The sequence below is a fragment of the Aspergillus glaucus genome (assembly GCF_001890805.1).
Source record: "Aspergillus glaucus CBS 516.65 unplaced genomic scaffold ASPGLscaffold_35, whole genome shotgun sequence".
Classification (NCBI taxonomy): domain Eukaryota; kingdom Fungi; phylum Ascomycota; class Eurotiomycetes; order Eurotiales; family Aspergillaceae; genus Aspergillus; species Aspergillus glaucus.
In genome coordinates, this window is record NW_019170487.1 from 135,871 (window position 1) to 161,345 (window position 25,475).

Here is a 25,475-nt window from a genome sequence, read left to right on the forward strand (position 1 = left end):
CAGTTACAATATGGGGCGGCCATTTTGATGTTAGACCACCTCGGCGCTGATAGACCGAGGCTGGACAATTGTCCAAGTCTTTCAGGCCCGCACCGATCGCTTGAACAAGCGCATCTCGATAAATGACGATCATATTTAATACAGCATATAAGAGTAAACCGTCATTCACTACCACAGCACATCCAGTGTGTCAAAATCAGACTTCCGTTGCAATTATCGTCACCCCAGGCACAAAATGGCCCTCATTACCACCCCAATCACCCAGCTCCTTCGCATCGAGCACCCTATCCTCTTAGCAGGGATGGGCCACACGGCCGGCGCTGACCTAGTGGCCGCAGTTTCTAATGCTGGGGGTCTGGGGGTGCTCGGTGGGTTGGGCTATACGCCACAGATGCTCCGCGATGCTATTATCGAAGTGAAGCAGAAGCTCCGACACCCGGACCTTCCCTTTGGCGTGGACTTACTCCTCCCCCAGATGGGAGGTTCAGCCCGCAAGACCAACGTCGATTACACGAAGGGGGCACTTGACGAGCTTGTCGACATTATCATCGAAGAAAAGGCGACGCTGTTTGCGTCAGCGGTGGGAATCCCTCCGAACAGAGTTGTGGATCGGCTGCATGAAGCGGGCATCTTGTACATGGTAAGCATGGCGAATTGGCGATGTGCATAATACCCTCAAAAATGATGCAACGCTAATGGATCCTTGAAACGCAGAACATGGTCGGCCATCCAAAGGCAGGTTTTCTAGGTTGGGATTAATTCAAGACAACTGGCTGACTATCGATGCAGCATGTCCACAAAGCCTGCCAAGCGGGTGCCGATCTCATCTGTGCCCAGGGCGGGGAAGCAGGCGGCCACACGGGCGAGATCCCGACAAGCGTGCTCATCCCCGCATGTGTGGACGTCTGCCGAGAATATACGTCTTCTCTCACGGGGAGGACTGTCCAGCTCGTGGCAGCGGGTGGGATCTTCGACGGGCGGGGCGTGGCCGCGGCGTTGGTGATGGGCGCCGGCGCGGTGTGGGTCGGCACGCGTTTTGTTACGGCACGCGAGTCTGCCGCTTCAAAGCATGGCAAGAAAGCGTCAGTTGATTCATCTGCCATGGGTATTCATACCTCGCTAACTGAATTTCTGTTGCAGAATCATCGACGCAGGATTCGAGGACACGATGAGAAGTACCCTGTGGACGGGGCGACCATTGCGGGCTCTAGCAACACCATATATCCGAGATTGGGAGCTCAACCGTCGCGATGTCATTGAGAAATTGCAGAGCGAGGGGCTGGTTGTACTCGATCACGAGCTGGATAGGCTTGCACAAGAAAGAAAATTGACAGATGAGATTGAGGATCAAGCCACTCAGAGGTATGTTTATGGAGAAGCTCCTTTTCTGAATTATACTGAATCTGTTTCAGACCTATGGGATGTGGCGCCGCTATGGTAACCAAAGCAGATCAGTCCGCACATGAAATCGTCTTGGAGATGGTGGTTGAGGCCTTTGGACTGCTGAGAGGAGCTAGAAAATACGTAGATCAGCCATCGAAGCTCTGATTGACAGAACTTCATATCCTATAGATGAATGTATGTCTATTGCAATCACATTTAGTATGCAGTCGCCATTACAGGTTGTATTTTTACAATGAATGAATGAGCGAGCATTTGAGAGAAAGTCCGCGTCGTAAGAATAGTTTGTGAAATAGTAAGGGCACCAATCCGTCTACAGCAACATTATCACAAGAGAAATCCAACCGGATTAGCTGTCAGATTTGATCTTTCAATGGTGACGGTTTTTGGTCGCTAGATGCCACAAAATGCATTATGTGACGCTGTATGACCAGACAAATCAGAATGGACAGGGAAAAATGTCCAAGATCTACAAAACTGACGGATCCTCGGCTTTCCCCATGTCCAGTGTCCAAATCGGCTATGAGAATTGCCGTGCAACAACTCTCTAGACCCAAGCCGAGGTCAGTCAGTCAGGGCCATTCAAAAAAAAAAAAAAAAAAAAAAAAAAAAAAAAAAGATGAGAAAGATAACAAACGATGTTTCCATCTGGGGTGCATCTGCGAAGTCCTGTTTTAACTTATCTACATCATGTCAAAATTACCTATGACATCTCACAAGGTGCCCATCATTATAGGTGTCAGTGAAATTAAGAATCCCTCTCGGAGAAGAGAAGATGCCATTGAGCCGCTGCAGCTCATGCTCAATGCGATCAGGGAGGCAGCCTGTGATGCTTCCAGCTCTCGTATGGCTGAGCTTATTGCCTGTATTGACAGTGTGAGCGTCGTGGCTAGTTCGACGTGGCCTTACAAAGACCTTCCAGGTTTGGTCTCTGAGGGACTGGGAGTTAAAGCCTCGCATACAGCTTACAGTATCTTGGCCGGAAGCTCATCCGTACAATTGGTTGATGACACGGCCCGGATGATTGCAAGAGGTCAAACTGAGGTTGGAATTGTTGTGGGAGGGGAAGCAATGGCATCATGTACGTCCCTCTAGAATGACTTTGAATGCGAGCCTTATCGCAGAACATGATGGGTCATTGACTGGTCCTTGAACAGTGAAGTCGTTCATCAAAGAAGACGCGTATCCGCCACCGTGGACCGAGCCGGAGACCAACGACATCTACTATGCCAATAACACTAACATGCTCACTGGTAACTATGATTCTGATTTTTGGCAGCCATTGTGGATGCAACTGCTCACTATCATAGGGATTGGGCGAGTTCATCGGGTGGGAGTTCCTATGCATGTCTACGCAATGTATGAAAACGGATTGCGAGTCCAGAGGGGCCAGACCCCTCTCGAGAATCTCCAAGAGTCCTCATCATTGTACGGTCAATATAGTGAGATTGCATCCCAGCATCCGGTAGCATGGAGCTTTGGGAAACCATGTCTCACAGCGAAGGATATTGGGACTATCACTAAGCAGAATAGGATGATCTGTCATCCCTGTGAGTTTGGCCCAAGCAACTTGTAGCGAGAGAATTAATATACTGACTCCAAAATCTTCAGATCCGTTATTGATGAATGCTTTTAATGATGTGAACATTGCTGGTGCTTGCATTTTGACTTCAACGGAGTGTGCTGAGCGAATGGGAATATCGCGGGACAAATGGATCTTTCCGCTAGGAGGTGGGAGAGCGGAGGACTCCATTGACTGTAACGCTCACCCTTTCCAAATTGTCCGACTTGAAACGATAACTAACTAGCAGTATTTGTATGATTACAGTCTGGGATCGCCCCAACTTCTATTCTAGTCCCGCGATTGCCACTGCCCTGGATATGTGCTTAGAGTCGTCGGGACTGCACAAAGATGAAATTGATATGTTTGATTTCTACTCGTGAGTTGCATGCTTAATGAACAGCTTTTTGAAACTAATATCCGGTCCCTTTTTAAATGAGCAGTTGTTTCCCAATTGTTCCTAAATTAGCATGCCGCCATTTGGGAATCCCGTATGACAACCCTCCAAAGCCAATCACTCTCCTTGGCGGACTCACCTTCTTTGGTGGTGCAGGTGCAAACTATTCTATGCACGTATGAGCAAAACCCTCAAAAAAATTTTTTTTTTTTTTTTTTTTTTTTTTTTTCGGTTGTAACCGAGTCTGACATATTTCCTATAGGCCGTCGCGGAGATGGTCCGTCAGCTACGGAAGCTTCATGGTAGTTTACAACTTTCACATGGCCTCATCCTCGCCAACGGAGGCGTCTTGACAACTGAGAATGCAATATGTTTCTCTACACACCCCCGGAGATCCAACACTCCCTACCCACAGGAAGATAAGCCCTCGATTCATTCAACTCATGAGCATGCGCCCCCGATGAGTTTTGATAGGGAAGGGGAGGTTATAATCGAGGTGTGTATCTATGCTACCATTAAGCATTTTGGCCTGTTACTAATTGAGAGCCAGACATACACGGTTGAGTATGATCGAGAAAACCAGCCACGTCTTGGCCATATTGTGTGTCGTCTGAAGAAGAATGGGCATCGCGTCATTGCGAATCACGGTGACATGGCCACATTGGAGCAGCTGGCTAGCTGGACCGAGGAACCGATTGGACGAAGTGGATTTATCTGGTCCTCCCCCTCTGTGGCGGGTCAGAATCTATTTGGCTTTCGAAGGGGCAATAGGCTTTAGTATTGGGACTTGATCGAGAAGCAAGACGAGTGATAGGACATGGTTGACTCAGTCTACTTCGAGATCAAGAAGTGACGAGAAATGAGCACTATCACGCAAAAAAAGACAAGGAATGCAATTGGGGTGACAGGGACAGTCTATTAAATAACTAGGCGGTAGATACCAACCCTGAATGCAGCAATACTCCTTTTGCTATATTGGCCATCATTCGGAATACCCCAGTAGCAGCCTACAGGCTCTTCCTTTTCTTTATACGTTTTGACTGTCCATATCAGAATATTTAAGGCTTCTGCCCGTCAACTTGCGAAGAATCAGAGCCAACAAAATCTCTATGTTCTATAGGAATGAATTCCTGTTAGCTGGATTTGACCCCCAGAAACGTAAATTTGGTTACTTCTCTCAAAGAAGTGTTCCTGAGAAAATTAGGGTGTCTGACACCTTTCAAAACCTGTGTCTGATCTCCTGCTTGGCGGATGACACGGAATGCCATTACCATTATACCCAGAGCTGCGGAGATACACCAGCCTTCTGAGACTACCCCGGTGAATAGCATTAAATTGCCAAATTGCCAGATGGCGTTGCAGAAGCTCCAATGGCTCGAGATCTCAGGTGGTTTGTTGGCCAATTCAACGAAGTGGTCGATTTCCGTGGTCTAGCCATCTGGGCTCGGGTGGAACTGGCTAGCATGGGGCTAGTCTTGTCCGAACAAATGATTGACTCCAACCCAGCATTGACCTGGAGTTCACTGTAATGCTTTTTATTGGACTTGGTCTGTGAATTCCCGTGCTCGTGTGCGCGCTGTCCAACGCAGACAGGGAATGACTTCTCTTTTCCAATTGCCCGGAGGCATAAGGACTACTCCACGACAAGAGTTGATTCAGTGTGCTTGATAAACTGGTACAAACACAGACTTCTGACAATGCTGTCACGTAGAATTCAAGAAAGCGATAATAAGTGAATATCTAGACATGGTGATCAATGCGGTCGGAGAGATATATCCCATGTCCCGAAACGGCAAAACCGGCACTGAATAACAAAAATTTCTCCATCTGAAGCTGTCCCTTTCATCGGTCGGATTTGTCAAAGGAACAAGTGGAAAGAGAAAGCAATGCATTCTCGAATAAATGATAACATATCATCATCATTACCATATACGATATCCTCGCCCCATGCAGCCTGTCCACCACCGCCTTCGGGGGTGAAAGGAGCGGATAGCTCAGGATCGGGGAATCGGGGGAGTCGATAATCCGGACTGCACGAGGCTATATGACAGTCTTGTCAATTAGAAGGATGTGACATTGAAATCTATAGACACCTTCGTGGTTGGGGTGGTGATGAGGGCCATTGTTATATTTTGTATTTGTTGGGATTTGGATGTGGGGGAACGGTTGTAGTAGAAATCGTCTTTATCTGAATAAGAGACATGACTATGTTAATATTGCATAGATATATATCTTGAGCTGCTCACATCCGATCCGAGGTGCGACGCATAACTGCTTGTCCAACTGTCCAACTGTCTAGCCAATATATTTCTCTGGGATGATTCCATTTCATATAATCTAACCTCACCAAATGTGGACACTCGCTGAGCATCCCTCTGGGGTCGCAGGTATATTCATTTCTACTCGTGAATGTAACCTGTGTGGCTTGGATAATGAATATAACACGGTTTATTCAATTATTCGTGATCCAGTGTGCTTTGATTCACTAATTTGCTGTGTTATATTTTATTTTCTATAGATTTATGTGAGTGTCCGAGTTCAAGACGACAGCAATTTCGAAGACAGCTGGTCCCATATATCAGTACACACCGTATCTCTGACGAGTGCAATCATTTGAACCCCCAGCTTAGATGTTTCCTGCAGCTTGTGCATCATTTTCCAGCATTTATGTAGTGCGCGGGCGCTCGCGACCTGTTCGAGTGGTGTGCCTGTGTCGACGAGGCGCCGGTGGAAGGTCAATACCAGGATGAGCAGCGCTGTAGAAGGGCTCGGGAGGTGTTTGGTTAGGCCCAGACTATCGATCTCGTCGAAGAGATCTGTAATATCTAAAATATACTGGTCCATCAATCCAGATCGTGGACATATCATGGGATCGAGGAAGGGATCGAGGAAAGGATTGCCGGCTGCTCGAAGCTCGTCGCAGCATGCCACATACGCTGACCCCAGGTAAAGCAGCCGGAGCCAGGTTCGATGCAAATAGATGCTTCGTTCCCATTCTGTTGGGATCAGTGCCAGTGGGTACTGGTGCTGGGTGTTGGAAGGGAGTTGGGAAAGCCATCTGTGTAGGTCCCCAGCTTCGCCTGGGTGCAGATTGTTTCTCTTTGAAGACAATTTGGTCTCAGGGCTGTCTGTTTCATGAATCAACTTGCTGACCTGGTTGGAAACACGCGAAAACTGCGCCAGTCGGCAGAGTCTGGTCTTTTCGATGAATACAAGGGCCTGCGACTTTTGGTATTCGATTGTACGGAGAACTTCACAGTCATCCACGATGGCCCGTGCTTCTGGGGAGTATACGCCGAATTGGAAGTCGTTGAGCGTGACCATCGTCATGTAAATCAACTCGCTGTCGCCGCGGTCTTCTTCAATGCTCATCATGGACAACAGGTCCTCTGCCGTCAGTCGAGCATGATTGTACAAGCTCCACCAGGTACGTCTCCACGTCTGTCGCTGAGACGGGGTCATGGCGGCTGTATTGTCGGGGCTGTGGTGAAGGCCGATGGACATTGCCAGCGACGAACAAATACCCATCCAGTGGCTTGCATCCTTTTCGGCGTCGGGCAGGTCATTCCAGTGAATCAACAGGAGTAGGGCTTGAACCGTCGAAAGACGGTCGTCTTCACAATCGAGCTCCAGCAGCGTCTAGTCTAGTCAGCCTCTCTCGATACACGAGCTATATTATATCGATTTTTTTTTTTTTTTTTTCAAACAACAACAATAACAACAACGCGTACCTTGGCCCGTCGGAACAGCACGTCGCGGGCGGCCTTTCGGGACGTGTAACCCTCGTTATGGATATGTGAGATGTCCACAAAGGCTGAGGCCGCGAACATGACCGCGTGGAATAGCAGGAGGCTTATACTCCTGTCCCCATTGTTGACTGCAATGGTGCGCAAAAAGATCTCCAGGTCCAGTACGGGTACCTGTGGGTGAACCCATAAGATATAGCTCCTGAGGAGCTCCTTGCGAAACTGGGAAGTCGGAAGACACAGGGCTCCCTTGTTTTCCAAATACTCGAGGTCGACCAACTCCAAACGATTGGGAAGTCCCGACACATAGTCCGGGATGTCGATCGAGATTGGTGGTTCGAGCGATTCTGGACCAAGGAGCTGATGGACGATGGAGATGTAATTGTCGAGAGGATCGGTTGCTGCCACGGCCGGAATGGAGTTCTTTCGGGGCAAATGTTCATGCTTGGTCTCCCGGATCTGAGATGCAAAAAGCCCTCCTATTGTCGATTCTTTATCAACAAGGGCACTAACTACTGGTGGGAAGACGCATAACGAATTCCAACTCACTCGCACAATACGTAGCTGAGGGGAGGCGCTTTTTAGCCTGGACTCTGCAACCATGTCAAAAACCACGGCACATCATCATCATGGGCCCGAATTATCAGTGGAGGGTACTCACTCCGGGCTCGCGGTGCCGTTGCAAGTGAGATTTAACCGGCGACAATTGGAGCACGGAATCCCTCTGACTCCGATGTAGCAGCGCTCCCTCTGCTCGACGCAGTACGAACAGGCGCCTGATTGGGCTGTTCGGGCTCGTTTGGGGGGGTTATACATTGTTCACCTGGGGTGGTTCAATCAAAGATAGTCTAGAAAGAAGAATTGTTGCAGCTGATGGGTATCGCACTCGTATGTGTGTATGTATGGCAGATTGCGTGGGAGGAAATGTGGGTGTATGTACTCCGTAATGCATGTCCGGCTTTCAAATCCCGCGGGTTTCTCGAGTCCGCTATGGGATTGATTTTGCCTTCGGTTTTGACTTACTGACATTGGTCCTGTAGTCCGTTCAGCCTTCTGATGATGATGATACTTCCATTTTATAGAGCATTTTTCAGTCTAAGACTATGCATGTACCCACTCCCGGGGGGGTAAGGTAGTACCAGTTTACTAATCCCATTTGGTTGGTGTGGTTATTTAGGTGCCAGGGGCAGGATTCGAACCCGCGACCTCTAATCAGAAATACTGGTTCCAAACAGAGGCTGTCACAGGGGTGTTAACCACTACACCACCTGCCTGGCATTCAGCCTTTTTGTTATAGTTGAGACGCGCTCGAGAAAACATGTCGGGACTGGCTCGCAGACATACGGTATGGGAAAGGGCTCTTTTGGTTTTGACTGGGGTTGAGATTCATTACTAGAAAGCACTAGGTAGTTACTCCACATACTGGCAGCTAAGAGTTGACAATTGTTGACGCTGGTGGAGCAACGTATTGCGATACCCTAAATGGATGAGACGATAGAAGAGACCGAAATAAGGTGACTGGGCGAGTGCTGCAACCAAGAAAGGAATAGTTGTAATAATCTATCTCAACAAAAATATATTCATAAAATTCCTTGGCCCGAAGAGGCTCCTCCGCCGTAGCATAATCATGGCCAAAGATTAGCTTTGCCGACATTGCTCTCTGCAATCGTCTAATAAACTGCCCACCATCGACCCAGCTGCGGTAGTCTCTCAGAAGCCAACCATGGGCCCAACTCAGTTCGCAGTTCTCTCGAATGTGATACTGGTCTGTGAACCAGATAAATGTCCCATTGCGAGCGGGATTGACCTGCATGATGCACGGGGGTGTGTCCCGGACAATGATACGGAGTGATTCCTGTGCACGGGTCCAGTTGCGAATCGTTGAATGTCTGCCAGTTTAAGGAGTTGTCGAGTTTCAAGTAATCCGCTCTTTTATCAACAGTGTTTGCTGTGACGGCTCAACGCCGCATCTACGCCAATATCGACATGACAAACGATGCTCCCGAGACAATCAAGACAAACACCACCACACGACCCCTATAAAATCTCTTCCTGTAGATAGCTTTCTCTTCTCCTCCTTTTCTTTCCCAGATTCGATATTCTCGTCGATGGCTACACTAGTTTAGACAAGAATATCATTTCGTTAGTATCTACTAGTTTCAGCCCGTGACACTTGCACCAATCAGGAATCATGAAAAATAAAAGTAAAAATAAATAAATAAAAAACTTAATGGCTGTTCAGCATTCAGGTAGTCAGTCACTCACAGATACAGTTTCATCTTCTGTCAACTGTGGGCACTGGGTCACGCTGCAGACCCGCAGATTCTGGCCAAAGATGGTCACCAAGTGATCTCAAGTGGAAGCCTTCCCATGAAGGAATCAAGCTCCGTTCCAAAGCCTCTGACCGGAGACAAAATCCTGGACTGGATCAATGACTACTTCCATGCAAAGAAGGATGCCATCACTGTGGGATTCACTGGTGTCGAGATCCACGGGGTGATCAGCTACTTGTGTGACCAATTCCTGCAAGTCACCTGCAACACCCAGGAAGACCGCTGGGCGGCAGCATCCAGAATTGTTCGCGCTTTGGCTTGGAAGTGGCCAAGGCAGTGTCAGATGCGGTGGGTTCACAGGGAACGGGGTATCGCATCAGCCCTTGGAGTACGTTTCAAGGCATGCGCATGGAAGACTTGCACCCACAATTCACGCATCTCACCCGGGGCCTGCGTCGGCTGAACCTGGCATACTTGCACGTCGTCGACCCACAAACCTCGGGCAGTACTACGGTTGAAGTGGCAGGTGAGGATAATACGTTTCTTTTCGATGCATTTGGCAACACAGGGCGGTATCCTGGCAGGCGGCTGTCACGGGCTCGGAATAGCAGATACCAATGAATTGAATTCCTATCTAGACTATTGTAGCCATCGACGAGAATATCGAATTTGGGAAAGAAGAAGAAAAGGAAATCTATCTGGGCGATGAACAGTCTCTATAGACATTTGTGTGGTGCAGCTTAAGCCCTTGTTTGCCCATATTGCTTGTATGGCGTCTTTTGACATGTTGACACTGTTTGTCTGGCGTTGAGCCGTTGAGCCGTCACAGCGGCTTTACAGCGGAGTCGGCAGAAAAAGGCTATCCAGGCCCATCTGCACCATCGCGTCGCCATTGCCTTTGGGCGTCATTTCCTGGCGAACGCTGACTTGCCATTCCGCATGGCCTGAGGCCTTGATCTCAACCAGTATCAAAGGGCTACTTTCTATACACCCCAAATCACCTGTAGGCTACATTAATTACCCATTAACCCGGAATTTTCCATCAGGACCTAGTCAAGCATAGCTGCGCAATTAATTGAATGAAAGTGGGTGTTGCTGACCTCTTGTGCCTTTTCCAGATCCTTGTAGATATTCCTCTCCCAGAGATATCAATCACGCCCGTAAATTGCGGTCATCATCTCAGGCATATATTCTTTGAAGTGACCAGAAACCGTCCAGTTATCCAGTTTTCGGGCATGTTTTTCGAAGATGGGGTTGAATACAACAGAATCGCCCTGATGTGAAACTGTATCCATGGTATCATACGGCCAATTCACCGTCACATTTTGCGAGTACAGTTCCGAGAAGAGAGGAAAGGGGTATTTCTCCGGATTCTGGATCAGTATGTCGCGCACGCGCGGCCTTCGGCAACAGTTAGATAGGATGACTCCAAGGTGTATTTCTTCCCTTCAAACCTACCAAGGTATATTATCTATCCATGCCGCATGAGCCACTGTAATCTGGACCGCGGTTGGGCGAAGCCAACGTGGCATTTCTTCGTAGTTCGCATCGGTGGGTGATATTTGCCACTACGTCGATTAGATGGGACGCGCGCAGTTCGTCACGGATAATATTATACATACCCTCATCGTTCGAAACATAACAAACATAAAGGCCAGTTTCTCTGGGAGCGCTACATGCCGGAATGTTGAGAGAACTTCGGCCAGGACCCGGCTGGTCGGGTGTACGCCAGCCGCAGCTAGGGGATTGAAGACTGCCTGCAGGCATGGCTGGGTCGGGCCCACGACTACGTTAATGGCAAAACCCTTGGCCGCCAGAGCGCGTCGGGAACTGATAAAGTCCAAAAGGATTTGATCCAAAGGACACGTTGCGGAGTGATGTTTGGGAAGCACGGATGCAATGCCGGTGGACGTGGGGTCCTGCAGGACGGTGTTGACTGCAATCGAGGACGTTGGAGTCGGAGCCATGATAGGATCTTGGAGTCTCTGAGATGTGGTAATACGATCCAGATAATGATCTTCCCTCTTGGTGTTAATTTGCAACTACGACCATTGAAACCAGGTGATGCAAGCTCACCTCGCTGCCTCGGTTGGCCGATGCCCTGGCCAGCCAGGCTCTCCGACACTGGTGACGGTAGTTCCACTCCAGTCGACATTGTGTTTTCATGGTAGGCATCCGATAGACCTTCCGGGCGTCCCTGGATGTTGCTCTGGCTGCGCCAGGAAAAGTTTCGCTCAATGGGGTCTGTATTGCCATCACCATCGCTGCTGTCAACCGGTCCATTCTCTGAAGTTAAGTCATCCCCCAGCTGAGGGTCGTGAGGATTCCCAGGCCCATCAGTCGCGTCTAGTCATCAGGGTAAGCAAGCGTTCGTGGCGTAGGTACGTAACAAGCAGGCATGCGGTCCTATTACGTACCGGCGATCGGCTCATTCTCGGCGATCGGGACTGAGTCAGGGGCCTGACCATTCTCCTCCACGGACACACCACCGAAAGCAAACTGCCCGATACTTTTCAGACACGACCGGAGCCGCCGGTTCTCTTCCCGCAGAGATTGGACCTCATCCATCATGCTTTTTTCACGATCTGACAAGCATGATCTCGCACGGGCCAAGTCCTGCTCAAGATCCTGCACTCGGGACTTGGCCCGTTGTCGCAGCGTGCGCTGGGCTTTCCGATCCAGATCGCGCTTATGCTGGATCTGCTGCGTGGTCAGCGATGATATTGTTCGTGGTTTTCTTTGGGCCCGGGCATTGCGCGGTAGGGCAAGGTTAATATCAGAGTCAGACATGATTAATCCATTCATTAATTCACAGGTTGAGTTGTTAGTTAAAGTATTGAGAAGATGTGGAAAAGGAGTTGGTTGAGGTTGAATGAATTTATTTTTCCCCGCATGGAAGATATCCAACCAGTCATGGTCCCTGACTCATGAGCGGGCGGCCAAACCACCTGGCAACACTCCCGCGCGGGAGCTCACATGGAAATTGGGCCGCAGGAGCGGAAATAAATGGTTGATGGGAGGTGGGGAGGGAGAGGGTATGTGCAGGAGGAATTTTTGGTTAATGTACAGGGCAAATTTTGAGGTAGAAGTGAGAATTCTGAAGCCATTCCTGGAAGTCCTTTATCCCTGACTTGGATCGCAGTATCTCATCAACCTGTCTCTGCCCCCCTGGATGGGGTGAATGCCTTGCGGCCTTTTCAGCACTAATAAAAGTGGTGGGGAGTCTTTGGGCCTCCACACGAGTATTCTATCTTCGCGTCTTCATGCCCAAATTGCTCATGGTACTGGGCAAAGTCTCCATGGTCTGTCCGGGCAGCAAGGAGTCGGCCGAGGGTGGCTCTGGGGAGGGACAGTTCATGGGGTCGTTTATCCAGGTCAATGGAGAGCTCCTGATATTGTTTTGGCGCACTCTCAGCCCAGAATGATTGGAACTGACGCCAGAAATTCTCCTTCAAAGTCCAACAAGCCCAGGCAAGTCTTGTGGGAGGGGGCTGGGTCTGTGGGTTAGACCTAGCTCCTTTCTTTGATTACTCATCAGCCTTATCATTCCCTGGAATGCCGGCATGTCCCGGGATCCAGCAGACATGCACTTGTCCAGGTGGGATAGCCTGGCATCGGGAGGACCGGTTGGGCCAGGCATATACAGCTTCTTGAAATGCCTGGATGGTCTGTTGGCTAGAGCCTCTAGGGTGGCCCTGCAGCTGTCGTGCCACTTCCTGGCTATCAAGAAGGAGGTATAAGTTCTGTGTGTAGGGGTCCTGGGCACTATTGATGGCCGTCTTTAGTCCTTCATACGCTGCGGTGGCCTCTGCATCAAAGACTTCATGATGTGAAAGGGAGAGATGGCCGCAGGCAGACTCCTGCTTCCAAGCTCCCCAGTATCCATACCACCCAGCGCCAGCCACAGTGTCTGAGTTATTCAAGCGGCTGCCGTCCGTGAAGAGGAACATGATGTTCTATCCCCTCCAGTCATGGCAGATGATTGCGGGTTAGGCGTGTGTTTGAAGGGAAGGATCGTGTTCAGAATGAGCGTCTGAAAAGTGGGTGGCGATTGTCCAATCTGGACACACGCAGTCTGGCAGCGGCGCGTTTCTGGTTGAGGATGATCTCCATGGGGGGTATGGCGGTTTCCCGATGGAGGACTGGGATAGGGGTGGTGCGGTATGTTGGAAGAGTACCCCAGAGAGCATCTCTGAACACCCGGTCGAGGCAGGATAGGGCGGAGTCAACTCAGTTTGATATATATGTCTGGTTTCAGGGCCTGTGTCGGCCCGGCCACCAGGCCTCAGCCCCATAGCAGAGAACTGAGATGACACATGGAACTGTGACATGCTGCAGTAGGTGTGCACTAGCACCTCGGACTGTGTTGGCTAGTGATTTGATGCCAGCGGCTGTCTGCTTGGCTTTTGCAGCCAGGGTCCTGCAGTGTTTGCTAAAGCTCAGCCTCCAGTCAAACCAGATGCCTAACCAACGCGTTGCACCACCGGGAGGGGGAGGCTTGACTGTGTGTGCCTTGCAGAGTGTGTACAGAGCATGTGGGGCTGGAAAGATTATGTGACGGTCTCGAGCAATATGAATATATTGGTAGACTATCTGACGAAATCCTAACATGAGGAGAGAAAGGAAAGAGGCAGGTCTGTCGGCAACGAGCTATCTAGTGTGTGCGAGGGGTTTAAGCGATGCTCAGTGAATGTTCTACGCCAAGCAGCCTCAGAATTTGTTGATGGTCAGCAAGGACTGCAACCAATCCCACTCATTGTGACGGTCAACGGCTAATGGCCAACCGCTGATGCTTGTCACGGAGCATGGACGCTCGCGAGCTGTATAGCAGGTTTGATTACTTTGGGCCTGTTTGGCGTAGGACATTCACTGAGCATCGCCTAAACCCCTCGCACACACTAGATAGCTCGTCGCCGACAGACCTGCCTCTTTCCTTTCTCTCCTCATGTTAGGATTTCGTCAGATAGTCTACCAATATATTCATATTGCTCGAGACCGTCACACTACTAATATGTTTATTTCTAGCTGTGCTTTTTTTTTTTTTTTTTTTTTTTTTTTAATTGAAGGACCACCTGGACTGTGGCGTGGCGTCAAGTTCCACGTATGATGTGCTGGGCAAGAATTTGGCCGAATATCTTCGTTGCAAATATGTGGATATTCTGGATAGGTTTTTAACTCGCGGAAGGATCTAGTGGGCATATGATTTACTTTGTTTAATGGCTATCAACACTTGGGGATTTTCCCATCAGGAAAGTCCTAAAAGATCCGAGAACGTCAGTGGCCTACTATTTATGTTTAGCATTTTATTATAATATATATCAAAATAAACACCGTTTAAACAAAAATGGACTTGAAAAAAAAAAAAAAAAAAAAAATTTAAATTTAAATTAAGAAGCACAACGTATTATTAAGAAAGAGCATAAAGGTGGTTAGTTATGTTTAATTTGCATTCTATACCTTCCAGGTTGCCAAGCCCTAGGAACGGTAGAGATGATACATCTTTGGTCTTTGGGGACATAAACTATCTTGATCTCGAGAAAAAAAGATTCATTTACAGGAATGGCACTGTATCTAAAAAGTACAAGTGATCTCCGGTTATTCGTTAATTTGGCCCCGATGCTTGACGAAGATGTAATCGATCTCCTCCAGAGACTTCCCGCTAGTCTGCTCCAAGAGGTTTAATCAGCCAACCGAATTCTGAAAGGATAAAAGGGAAGCAAGAGGGAGGTAAAGGATGCGAACCTCCGGCAAAAAGAAATACACAAATGGAATGCTGAGCGCAAGCATAATACAGAAAAGAATATAAATCTTCCATCCGGTGTTGTCAATAGCCGGAAGAGTCATCTGGGCGATCACCTAGCATGAAGAATTTTGTTAACTGATTCACATATAGGGAACAGACAATCAAAAACTACACACAAATGTCCATAGCCACTCTGAGAAACAGCCGATGGCGGCACCAACATGCCGGAGGTTCAGCGGCGTGATCTCCGGCGCATACAGCCAGGGGACGCAATTCCAGCTCATACCAAAGGAGATCTCGTAGATGATGAGCATTCCCAGGGCCAAGCGGGAAGAGGCGGGGGTTTCCAATGCTATGCCCACTGTGAAAAGCACCATTGCAAGACAGAGCATAGTTGATCCCAGCATCAGAACTTTTCTGCGACCCAGTCGGTCAATTAGGAAAATCGGTGCAAAGGTTCCCACCCAGAACGCGATCTGGATGAATCCGGCTACCAGGCTGCTCAGCTCTCGGGAAAGCCCGACGTTAGTTTCGAGCACGATGGTGACTGGCCTGTCAGCACTTGTTGCCTTTCCCCTGCCTCCCCTTTTGACTTGGAGTCATTTGTGGGTCTCACCGTAAAATGCAATCACATTGATCCCCGTGAATTGCTGAAATAACTGTATCATAAAGCACAAGACCAAACGACGCGGGTTTTTGACATCCGTTGTCTCACAAAAGATACTCCGGAAGGTGAATATTGACTCGTTGGTTTGTTCCACCAAGACGGCCTGTTCCATCTTGGCCACAACGACATGCACGTCTGGATGGTCCTCTGGCAAGGCCAGTAGTTGCGAGAGTGCGCGAATGGCATCTTGCTGGCGGCCATGCGAGTAAAGCCATCTGAAATAGTTAAGCCTAGCTGCTTTGATCGTACGTAGCCAAATATGGGAATGACTCACCGAGGAGATTCTGGCAGTAGGGGAAAGGTGAACACGGTCAGTAAGGCAAAGAAGTTCTGGAAGGCCAAAGGAAACCGCCAGACAACCTGGTCAAAGAATGGTCAGGAGGTATAATTCTCACGAGTGAAAACGAGCGTACCTCGCCAATTTGGCTTCGAATCATGCCATAGTCGAGCCAATAAGCAACAACGGTGCCAAACTGAGTGACTATCAGCAACCTCATGTTGGCGCAGTCAAGTAGGGGTTTCTCACAATCACAACCGACATCTGGATGGCGAGAGACCTCCCGCGCACGGCACTACGGGAAGTCTCAGAAATATAGACGGGCACCGTCGACGTATTCATGCCTTTTTTTGCAAAACAATTTTGTTCTATTAGTGAGTGAAGAGCCAATATTAATGCTGGAATGTATACCATTTCCAATTCCTGAGATTATCCGACCTGCAATCAGCTGTCCCGCCCCGTATGTGCTAGCCTGGATGGCACCGCCAATGGTCATGATCACACAGCCCAGAATGATGACTCTCTTTCGACCCAGCTGGTTACCAAAGATGGCCGATACCAAGCACCCGCCAAGACAGCCAATGTTGAACAGAGCCACAATAGTCCCCAAGTATTGGGAGCTTGGATTACCGATGGCGGATAAAAAGCTCGGCTGCGACACCAGGCCACCCAAAACCCCTTGGTCGTATCCAAAAAGCAGGTAGGCGCTACCTGCGCTAACCGCAATGGCCACCTGCAGTGATCGGCCCTGTAGTTCTAACATGTTAATTAAGATATATCACATTGGGCACTTTCCTTTTGCTGCATGTTCCTATGGTCTTTGGCTTTTATATACTTCACTAGTTTCCCAGCGGGATTCCAGCCCCGGGACATCATCCCTCCATGATGGTCGACTGTTACATAGTCTGGTGATCGTTAATACCCCATGGGGCCCCGGACTCGCTAGCCTCCGAACCCCCAGAAAATCTGGGGTTGCTCAAGGCTGGACAATCTGGACACGAGCCGAGATGCCATGACGGGAACGGCCTGACTCATGACCCATACAGACCGAATCCTGCAGAGATGTCGGATGAGATAGTGATACACTACTGTGGGTCCATGGGCGACAGGGCGCCCTTCCGTTTGCACGCAGCCTCTCCATCAGTTTCTACCCAAGACGGCGCTAATAGTCCGGGGTAAAATACGAGGTAGGTGGGAGAACCTTACTTCCCCATGAATGATGTATCGGATTAGATACTTGGAATTGGCCTCGAGTCATGTCAACCCAGAACAAGGAGAGCGGGTGGGGGCCCGGTGACTGGCGTATTAATATGAACCGGGTTTACAATTCCTCGGAATCATAGTCAGTCACCCCATCGCCCCGTGCCCTCCGGACTCCGGCTCTCCCTCCACACATAGTACGGTGGCCCTCGGTCACACGCTAGTCTGTCCAGCGAGTCTTGGTTAAGGTCCTAGTGTACTACTGAACAATGCTATAAATTCCGAGTGGGAAGGACGAAAAGATAATTTAGGATGCTGTTAGGGGTACGATTTAGCAACCATCACAGAATAAATAGGAAAGCCCCACCCACTCGTGAACATCCAATTCATATAGGCACATACGGCTCTGAATTTCTCGAACCACCTCAACTTTCCTGTTCAGACAGCCGCCGCTTTAATGAGGGCGCTCAGGGTCGTGCTCACTGAGTAGTTTCCAGCACAGGCCCTCGCTCACTTAGCATGCCCTGAGTACTCACCTGAGCACTTAGCCCCATATTAGAAATGAGGTCTACACCCAACGGGCTGTTTATTCTGTGATGGTAGCTCGACAGCGATCGTCAGATGAACATGTCCACCCCTCAGGATAGTGCCTGCGCGTTTATTAATTCCTTTCTTCGATCCATGTTTTTAATAACCCGTTTTTCTTTTGCTAACACCAAAAAACTAGAGCGGGCAAAACATTCCTGGGCATCAAATTGTCCGAAGCACATTGCATACTGAGAGTCGCGAGCTTTCATCAAAACTAGCTTATTCGAGACAGAATGAATAGTTCATTCTTGTTATCGCAAATGGAAATCATGTGAAGTGTCTCACGGCACTGCTGAACGCCTCACCATCTCATTCCGTGCAGACAACCTTTCTTTTCTTTTCTTTTCTTTTCTTTTTTTTTTTTTTTTTTTTTTTTTTTTTTTTTTTTTTTTTTTTTTTGCCCCATTCATTTCCCCGGTACTTTTCGATGTCAGCTTGGCAATGAATCGAGATTGCTATGAAATGAAGAAGCGAAGAAAAGAGTGTCCCCCAAAAATGTAGTCCTCATAGAGACTCTGGTTGCTTTGCCCGTCTCCACTCACAAGCTTGTCCGGTTAATTGCCATAAATGCCTGTCTTTCACCTTGTTCTTTCTTTGCTGACCTTGCCCAGACTTGCCCGTTTCTCTATTATTCCCTTGATGACCTCTTCTTGTTGCTGCTTCAGGCGAGAATTCCCTACTGAGTGTTGCATGCAGACCATATCAACATAATGATGCCGCATTAAAGACTGTAAAGATGAGGCTGGAACTCGGTTGAGTAAACCAAGTAAGTGAAAAACAAAAGGTCATTGTCCAAAATACCAGCCTGCTTCAATTCCACCGGTTGGCCCAGATTCAAACTTGATGAAACGCTCATAAGTCTTTTTGCCGTGTCACCGCTTCACCCCTCTTAAAGAAGAAACTGGCTCCCAGTTACCCTTTCTTTGAAGGATTGTACGAGTGTTCGGGCAATAGTAGACTTTTCTGTTCTTGCCATACCATTCAACCAAAAGATGCATTTGTCTGATAATTCTGCCCACTCTGTAATTTGGCGACGAAGCTCGACTCTGGTATCTGGGAGGCACATACCCTCATGTTCATCTATATGCCGTACAATGCCCCTCCACCATGTGAAGGTTGAGAATTTTGAACTTCTGAATCAGGTCTTTGGCTTCGTCAAGCCTGGTAGTCTGGTTGCTTTGATGGGCTGCTCCGGAGCGGGCAAAATAACGTGAGTCGTTTCTCTCCTTCCCCCCTCTCTTTTGTTGTTTATTTATTTATTCTTTTTCTTTTTTTATCCCGTCTGACAATCGTATGTTTCAGCCTTCTCGATGTTCTTGCCCAGCACAAAGACTCCGGAGAAATTACGGGCTCGATTCTCGTGGACGGGAAGCCACAGAAAATTAGCTTCCAACGAACGACGGGCTATTGTGAGCAGCTGGATGTGCATGAACTCTCGGCCACCGTCTTCTTTCCTCATGTTGATTATTCTCGTCGATAGCTACCTAGGTAGAGCACATGAGTTGATGTTCCATTATCCTGGCTGAGCTCCGTGACACCACTATCCATCTTCATCTCATAACTTATCAGAAAATCAATAATTTAAAGGCAGCTATTCCAGCCTTAACAAGACAGGTCACTCAAGTGTCGGGAACACAATACTCATGCGCCTACATATCATCCTACTTTGCCTGTTAGCGGCAAGTGCACGGAGGCCTCTATTACTAGGTAGTCAACGAGAAGTCCGCAATTCATTGGTCTTAAAAGATGATAAAGTTTGGGTAAGATTTCTCAAAATTGGGAGGAAAGCAGAAGGGACTGCCATCGATCGTCTAGGATCAAGTCGGCCCCACTCAATTGGCAGCAAGTAATGTAATAAACGTCCCTCTAGCAAAGGTCTCGCGGGAGAGGTAAAACCCTCTATTTTAGGGCTGCGCTGTTAAATATAAGAGAAAATCTACTTTGGGAGACCTGATGTCGTATTATCCAATGGATTGTGGATATCCTCTCACTGGTTGACAAAGCTCGGCACAGTAACACTCCGACAATCACTCTTGATCCGAATAAGTGGCCACTCCATCATCCACTGCCATTCCTCAGGGACGAGGGGAAAAATACCCAGTATTTCCCTTACCGCAACACCCTGCAACCACCAAACATCATCCACAAATGTAATCAGTGCAAAAAAATGCGCGGTAATGACTAAATACCGCGGATCATGAGCTTCTAGGAGATCGATAAATTTTGCCGAAATAATAGCTGGGAAGCCGATAATGTTTTTTTGTACGAAACAGCTCTGATGTCCTGCTAGGTAGGAGTCATATAGCCAGTTAAGGTAGCCCACGGTAACCTTAATAAGTTGCAACTATTTCAGGGTCTAATGGATCGCTATTGACCCCTGTTAAGAGAGGTGCAAAAAAAAAGTCCGTTTTCATGGCCCAAGGGGATAATAGACACTGGTTATCTAGCAAGAGCGGTGCAAATCTTGTCTTTCGTAGCCATGATCGTGCGATGGTTGTGATACTTTCAATACCTTGCAAAGCGCGAAACCAGTGACTGGGGACCGAGTAACGGACTGCAAATTGATTTTCTTGGCGAGAGTGCAGTATATGAAGAGCGATCAGTATGCTCGAAGCGAATATTAGAGGAGAATTCTCCTCGCTGAGCTTCGGAAGTACCTCATTGAATTTTGCTGGTCCTAAGTCAAGATAATAAGATGATGCGAAAGCCACTGACTTGTCGTGTGGGCTGAGATGCTTTAGGTGAAGAGCGGAGTTGGCCAGGAGGAAGTCGGAAAGAGGATTCGATGGACCACCAGAGAAGGCAAGCGTAGGTATATCTATACACCATATATCCCATCTCCTGTCATCCTGCATGATTTTACTGGAGACCCAAGCCTATTAGTCCTGAATTTGCTAAAGAGGTGGGAAGGAAATATTGCCTACGCCATTGCGCATGGCTACGGTGTCCTATATGAGACTGTCGGCTCCGCTAATCAGGCCGACTACTGTAAATGTTTTCTGCGGAAGCCTTTCAATCGAGTTCCCACCACTTTTTGCTCCCTGAGCAGCCCTGAGCAGCCCGTAGCGTATCCAGAGCAGAGCGGTACGTGTCCAGAGTGATCAGGGAGTAGACTGCTGACTTAAGTCGCGGCCTCATTGAGAAATGCGAGCATCGATGTCAACCGAGAAGTTTCATATGCCGTCGCGATAAGGTCGGTCCCAGTCGAGAAAATCGGCGGCTCGAACTTTAAATGGGTGGTGCCTCAGATGAAATTATTCTTCCTTAAAATGGGGGCCAGATCATTCAAAGAAGCTGCAGGAAAGGGAGACCCTCTGGATAAGGTGACGTTGAATTTATCTTACTCGACTGCGTCGTATGAATTGGTTCCAACGAGATATCAGCAGTATAGGGATCAATTGAATAGAAAATAAAGTACATCTAGTATACAAAAAAGAACATTCAAGGGACAAATATTAGTGTTAATGATGATCCCGGTGGTCCGGGGCGGTGGGCGCAGTGGTAAGCTGCGTGTTATGGTCATACCCTCCTTCCACATCAGGATCATTCTGAGAACGCGCGTTGTTCCTATGGCGGAAGAATCGACGGTGGCTAGCAGAGGACAAGCGGCTATGTTGAGACTCGATCGAACGTCGACCTTCGCCCGCGTCGGATTGAGAAGGATGTTGAATGGACGAGCTGCGGCTCTGGCTCTGGCTGTGTCGCTCACTCCATTCCCTTTCCTCTTGATCTTCTTTTACAGCCGCCGCCCGGCGAAGAAGATCTTCGGTGCGGTTCGTCCGCTCATCAAACACGTCTCCCATCATGTCTGCAGAAGAAAGATTTTGCATACCGAGCGAAAAGTCCACGTGCTTGCGAGACGGCTTGCTGTCGCCCCGAGCTTGCGCGGCAGCTGTGTCCATGCCTTTACGGAGGATGGAGGGATGGCGTGCAGCTCCGTCGCCACTGTCCTCGGTGTTCTTCTTAGGAAGGTCATTTTCGGTGGAGGGATCCGCAGGAGGAGGGTGGCCGGCTGTTGAGCCAGACAGGAATGGCGAGAGACCTGCAAGATGAAAGGGGATGTCGAGACGAGCACCGGGCCAGTTCATGTGTGGTCCCTGGATACCGACTTCTTGCAGAACCACCATGAGCATGCATATGAACTTGTTGCGCCGTTGCAGGCGAAGGCCTTCATTTTGCCAGCTGGATTTATAGAAGAAGACGACATTGAGAGTCACCGAGAAGTTATTTGTCACTTCCCGCATTTCAGTGAGGATGTTGGACTGGAAATCGCGGCGTTCGCTAGATACAAACTCCAGCAAGCGCAGGCGGAAAGCTTCAACCTGATCAATTGTTGTGCCATACTTGATCACAATGGGAACTGCTTCCGCGAGGGCACCAGAGCGGCGGTGGTTAAGGATGAAAAGTGAGCTCAAGTAAGAATTAGGGGCTTGCACAATATGACCCTCCATCTTCTTGAACTCTGTGTACAGCAGGGAAATCTGTTTCACAAAATAGTCATCCCCAAGACCAGCAGCCCCAGTATTACCATAGACTGTTATACGGTCACCGACATCAAACGGATGCTTGACAAACACAAAGATAACTGACTGAAGGAACTCGACTGCTGTAGTAGAGAAGAGCCAAGATAGAGCAAGAATGGTAGAGCCCGCAGAGGTAAGTACACCAGATGCAGAGGTGGAGATCAATGACAGGAAAACCATCAGGGTAATAATTAAAACAAAGACATCCAGGGCATTACCAAGCCTTGACACCACAGAGTCAAGATCTTTCAGAGAGGAAGTAATCGCCTTTCGTTCACGACCAATCTCCACCAAGACCGCTTCCAACTCGTCCATGGAAAGATCCCCATTCAAATCCTTGTCAAGCATTGCAAAGACAGTCTCGGCTTCTTCATTATCCTCAAAAGTCACTTTTAGGTCGTTAGGGAGGATAGTGTCAAATTCATCACGCTTATAGGTCCGATAGAGTCGACGAGCCAGACCCTGAGAGCCTGGGACCGTCCGCAACAAGGCGAGGACAACTTGATGAGGATCATTACGGTTAGTGGCTTTGCGGCCGGTGAAGTCAGCAGCAACTGTGCCTGCCATATCGCCAACCTTATTTAGAGCACCTTTGGCCACCTTCTGTGCTTTACCAGCATATTGCAAAGGCTTCATAAAATGCGAGCCATTGGTGCTTTGGCCTTGCTGGTCTCCAGAGTAGTCCTTCTCATCGGCGAACTTTGTTCGAGAGAAGCCATACATTTTGGCCAGGGCGCCAATTTGAAACTTGTTGATCTCAATCCGGTCGGAATAAGTTCGCGAATGGTAGCTCATAGCAATCAATTGGACAAGGAACTTCTCGATGAGATTCAGAATCGTCCATACAAAGATTGAAATGATAATCTTGTTGACCGTGTTTTCCCAGCCGCGTGTGTCCTTGTTGCCGTCCACATGGTGATTTTTCATCGTGGGGAGGAAAGAAATCTCGACACCCAGAAACCAGAAAAAGAAGGTCCCGGGGAGCTCCAACTGCTTGGCTACGTCTCGCCATTTTTTCGCGTTGTTGGTGAAGATACTGGCAAGTATGCTCACGGGGAACGGAAGGCACTTCGCGACAATCTAGCAATGATAGATATGATGTTAGCTCACATGCATCAAACTTTTTTTTTTTTGGTCGGATATTGGAATAGAACGGTCACACATACTCTTCCCGCCCAAGCAGTTAGCCAGAGGATTTCCAACCAAACCGAAAACCAGAGCAGCGAAACACCACCCACATTGGCCTCCGGAAAAGCCAGCGCACCCACCAACAGTGGGACCAACAATATCACGACCAATGGCACAATGTAGGTGAGATAGCGAACGACAAAGCTTGATTCGTGGAGCTTTTTGACAAAACGGGCAACTTTGGTGGTAGGTTTCTCTGGTGGTTGGTAGAGGGCGGCGCGCTCGTGTAATGGATTTGTTGCCTCGTCGAACTCGTCCACGTCAGATCGGCGGGAACGAGTAGAGTGGTGATCGCGACTTTTTTTGCTCTGGGCATCATGAGTGGACTGCGATACCACGCGCTCCGCTTCCATCACGGCAAGGTCATCTTCCAGGCGCGTGTTCGTTTCCCTGGTGCTATACCGAGAACGTAGTGACGAGGCATCATGGTCGTCGGGGGTCTTGGCTTTCAAATAAGGTCCATGACTAATATCTGAGCTATCGTGAACCTGGTGGTCGTCGTCGGTCGTAGGGGAGCTATCGTTCAAACTGTTCTGATCGTGGAGCTTGGGGTCGGCCTTTTCGTTTGCGGGACTTGACATGCTGGAAACGAGCTAAAGAGTGAAAAGGATTGAAAGATATGAATGAATAGCCCGAGAGAACCCAATACGAGGAATTGTGGGGACTAGCTACGGCCGCCAGAAAGAGAAGGGATAGACTTGAACAGTAACGCCTTAAAAATCGTAGAAAAAGCAAAAAAAATGAAAATGAAAATGAACAGAAAGGTGTAAAAAGATAGTCGGTGGGTTAAAGGAAGAAGAGCCAGAAAAACCACAGGGGAAAATTTGCACAAAAATTGGATCGGATTAGGGTTGGAGATTCGATGCGGGGAGCGCCAATAATATGGCAGATGGGCAATCCTCGGGGAGTTGATAAAGCACAACCAAAGTTAGTGATTGCCACAAGTCTCCACTCGGTAAAGCTTGGAGGAACGGAGGAACTTTGCTCGTAATTATACATCACTTTTTATATAAGCCCAGCATCTCAGAGTTTTTTTTTAAAAAAAAAATAAATAAAAATAAAAAAATAAATACAGTTATGCACGGAGTCCTATGCACATGTCAAAATTAAGGTTCACATTTTGGCTAGAATGCTAAGATGGGGTGTCAGAATAGTTACTCATCCACTCATCAGTACTCTGGGTCCCGATATCATCTACCTGAGTATGTACAGAGTACTTCCGGGTTCCTCATGCCCCATAGTTAGGTAGCTAATCAACCAACCAGCTAACTACATAATTCTAGTTTAGTGGATAGCCGGTAAGCGAGATGACAGGTGAAATTGCCACCTCATAGTGTGATGATCAGTGTGGACTACACGCATCTGTCAACCCTATAGGCCGGGTGGCGGCAGGTCCTGCGGGGCGGCCGGGTAAGCCGCCGTAGTGGTAATCGCTATGTACATCATCGCCTTTCTACATAGATCCTGATAATGTTATTCCGCGTGTTGTATGTCCCGTGCTACTGTTTTTGTACTGCTGTTCCCATGGCCATGAAGGTCCATGGGCCTGTTGGATACTATCTTGTTTCCTTCCCTACTTCTGCAAGCGTGTAACCTCAGCTGCACTATGCTGCCAGTTGCTTCGTGTCTGTTGTTGTGACTCAGTATGTGGTTGGTAGAGCCTGGAACTGGCTTAGAAGACCTGTCTCAAGCATGAATCATACCGCCTTTGGTACCAGGTCTGGCTGAGTTAGGTAAGCTCAGTAATCCAGCTCCTGCCTTGACCCCTGTGTAAGATGGCGTGTCTGTGGTCCTGCCTGGTTGGTACAGTGGAGGAGAATATGGTGTATGTCTTGAAGGCTGCATCCACAGGCGCATTCAGTCGATTCCATAGCTTTGAAGGTACCAAGATAACCAGCCAGCACAATCTTT

The 25,475-nt window shown here is 48.5% G+C and overlaps 8 protein-coding genes and 1 non-coding gene across 9 annotated transcripts; 4 read left to right on the forward strand and 5 right to left on the reverse strand.

Moving 5' to 3' along the window:
• Positions 1–77: 77 nt before the first annotated feature.
• On the forward strand, positions 78–1,653 carry ASPGLDRAFT_53010 (NAD(P)H-dependent flavin oxidoreductase). The gene is made up of 5 exons (XM_022547885.1): positions 78–640; positions 715–735; positions 790–1,082; positions 1,141–1,362; positions 1,413–1,653. Exons 1-5 carry the CDS (start codon positions 236–238, stop codon positions 1,546–1,548), a joined length of 1,077 nt encoding a protein of 358 aa, XP_022395819.1. The 5' UTR covers positions 78–235; the 3' UTR covers positions 1,549–1,653.
• A 453-nt stretch (positions 1,654–2,106) lies between these two features.
• ASPGLDRAFT_181501 (uncharacterized protein) lies at positions 2,107–4,323 on the forward strand (the record flags this gene model as incomplete). Its single annotated transcript, XM_022542996.1, has 8 exons — positions 2,107–2,482; positions 2,559–2,654; positions 2,712–2,951; positions 3,013–3,159; positions 3,230–3,341; positions 3,406–3,535; positions 3,622–3,855; positions 3,910–4,323. The coding sequence occupies 8 exons, from the start codon at positions 2,107–2,109 to the stop codon at positions 4,135–4,137; spliced, it is 1,563 nt and encodes a 520-aa protein (XP_022395820.1). The 3' UTR covers positions 4,138–4,323.
• Positions 4,324–5,817: 1,494 nt separating this feature from the next.
• On the reverse strand, positions 5,818–8,143 carry ASPGLDRAFT_86090 (transcription factor domain-containing protein). The gene is made up of 4 exons (XM_022550366.1): positions 7,767–8,143; positions 7,655–7,698; positions 7,091–7,584; positions 5,818–6,998 (listed from the first exon to the last, which is right to left on the reverse strand). Exons 1-4 carry the CDS (start codon positions 7,919–7,921, stop codon positions 5,898–5,900), a joined length of 1,794 nt encoding a protein of 597 aa, XP_022395821.1. The 5' UTR covers positions 7,922–8,143; the 3' UTR covers positions 5,818–5,897.
• A 140-nt stretch (positions 8,144–8,283) lies between these two features.
• Positions 8,284–8,382, reverse strand: ASPGLDRAFT_t170. The gene has a single exon. It is a non-coding gene; the product is annotated as a tRNA-OTHER (tRNA).
• Positions 8,383–8,828: 446 nt separating this feature from the next.
• On the forward strand, positions 8,829–9,999 carry ASPGLDRAFT_40245 (uncharacterized protein; the record flags this gene model as incomplete). The annotated part of the gene is made up of 3 exons (XM_022545195.1): positions 8,829–8,929; positions 9,379–9,682; positions 9,739–9,999. The coding sequence occupies 3 exons, from the start codon at positions 8,829–8,831 to the stop codon at positions 9,997–9,999; spliced, it is 666 nt and encodes a 221-aa protein (XP_022395822.1).
• Positions 10,000–10,526: 527 nt separating this feature from the next.
• Positions 10,527–12,168, reverse strand: ASPGLDRAFT_40246 (bZIP transcription factor; the record flags this gene model as incomplete). Its single annotated transcript, XM_022545196.1, has 5 exons — positions 10,527–10,779; positions 10,837–10,946; positions 11,001–11,395; positions 11,455–11,724; positions 11,796–12,168. The coding sequence occupies 5 exons, from the start codon at positions 12,166–12,168 to the stop codon at positions 10,527–10,529; spliced, it is 1,401 nt and encodes a 466-aa protein (XP_022395823.1).
• Positions 12,169–14,973: 2,805 nt separating this feature from the next.
• On the reverse strand, positions 14,974–16,828 carry ASPGLDRAFT_40248 (sugar porter family MFS transporter; the record flags this gene model as incomplete). Its single annotated transcript, XM_022545197.1, has 8 exons — positions 14,974–15,042; positions 15,121–15,234; positions 15,298–15,668; positions 15,738–16,003; positions 16,063–16,148; positions 16,202–16,261; positions 16,315–16,409; positions 16,477–16,828. 8 exons carry the CDS (start codon positions 16,826–16,828, stop codon positions 14,974–14,976), a joined length of 1,413 nt encoding a protein of 470 aa, XP_022395824.1.
• A 2,119-nt stretch (positions 16,829–18,947) lies between these two features.
• ASPGLDRAFT_137595 (uncharacterized protein) lies at positions 18,948–19,333 on the forward strand (the record flags this gene model as incomplete). Its single annotated transcript, XM_022541541.1, has 2 exons — positions 18,948–19,063; positions 19,156–19,333. The coding sequence occupies 2 exons, from the start codon at positions 18,948–18,950 to the stop codon at positions 19,331–19,333; spliced, it is 294 nt and encodes a 97-aa protein (XP_022395825.1).
• Positions 19,334–20,183: 850 nt separating this feature from the next.
• Positions 20,184–24,145, reverse strand: ASPGLDRAFT_70356 (uncharacterized protein; the record flags this gene model as incomplete). Its single annotated transcript, XM_022549471.1, has 3 exons — positions 20,184–20,715; positions 21,379–23,456; positions 23,543–24,145. The coding sequence occupies 3 exons, from the start codon at positions 24,143–24,145 to the stop codon at positions 20,184–20,186; spliced, it is 3,213 nt and encodes a 1,070-aa protein (XP_022395826.1).
• Positions 24,146–25,475: the final 1,330 nt, after the last annotated feature.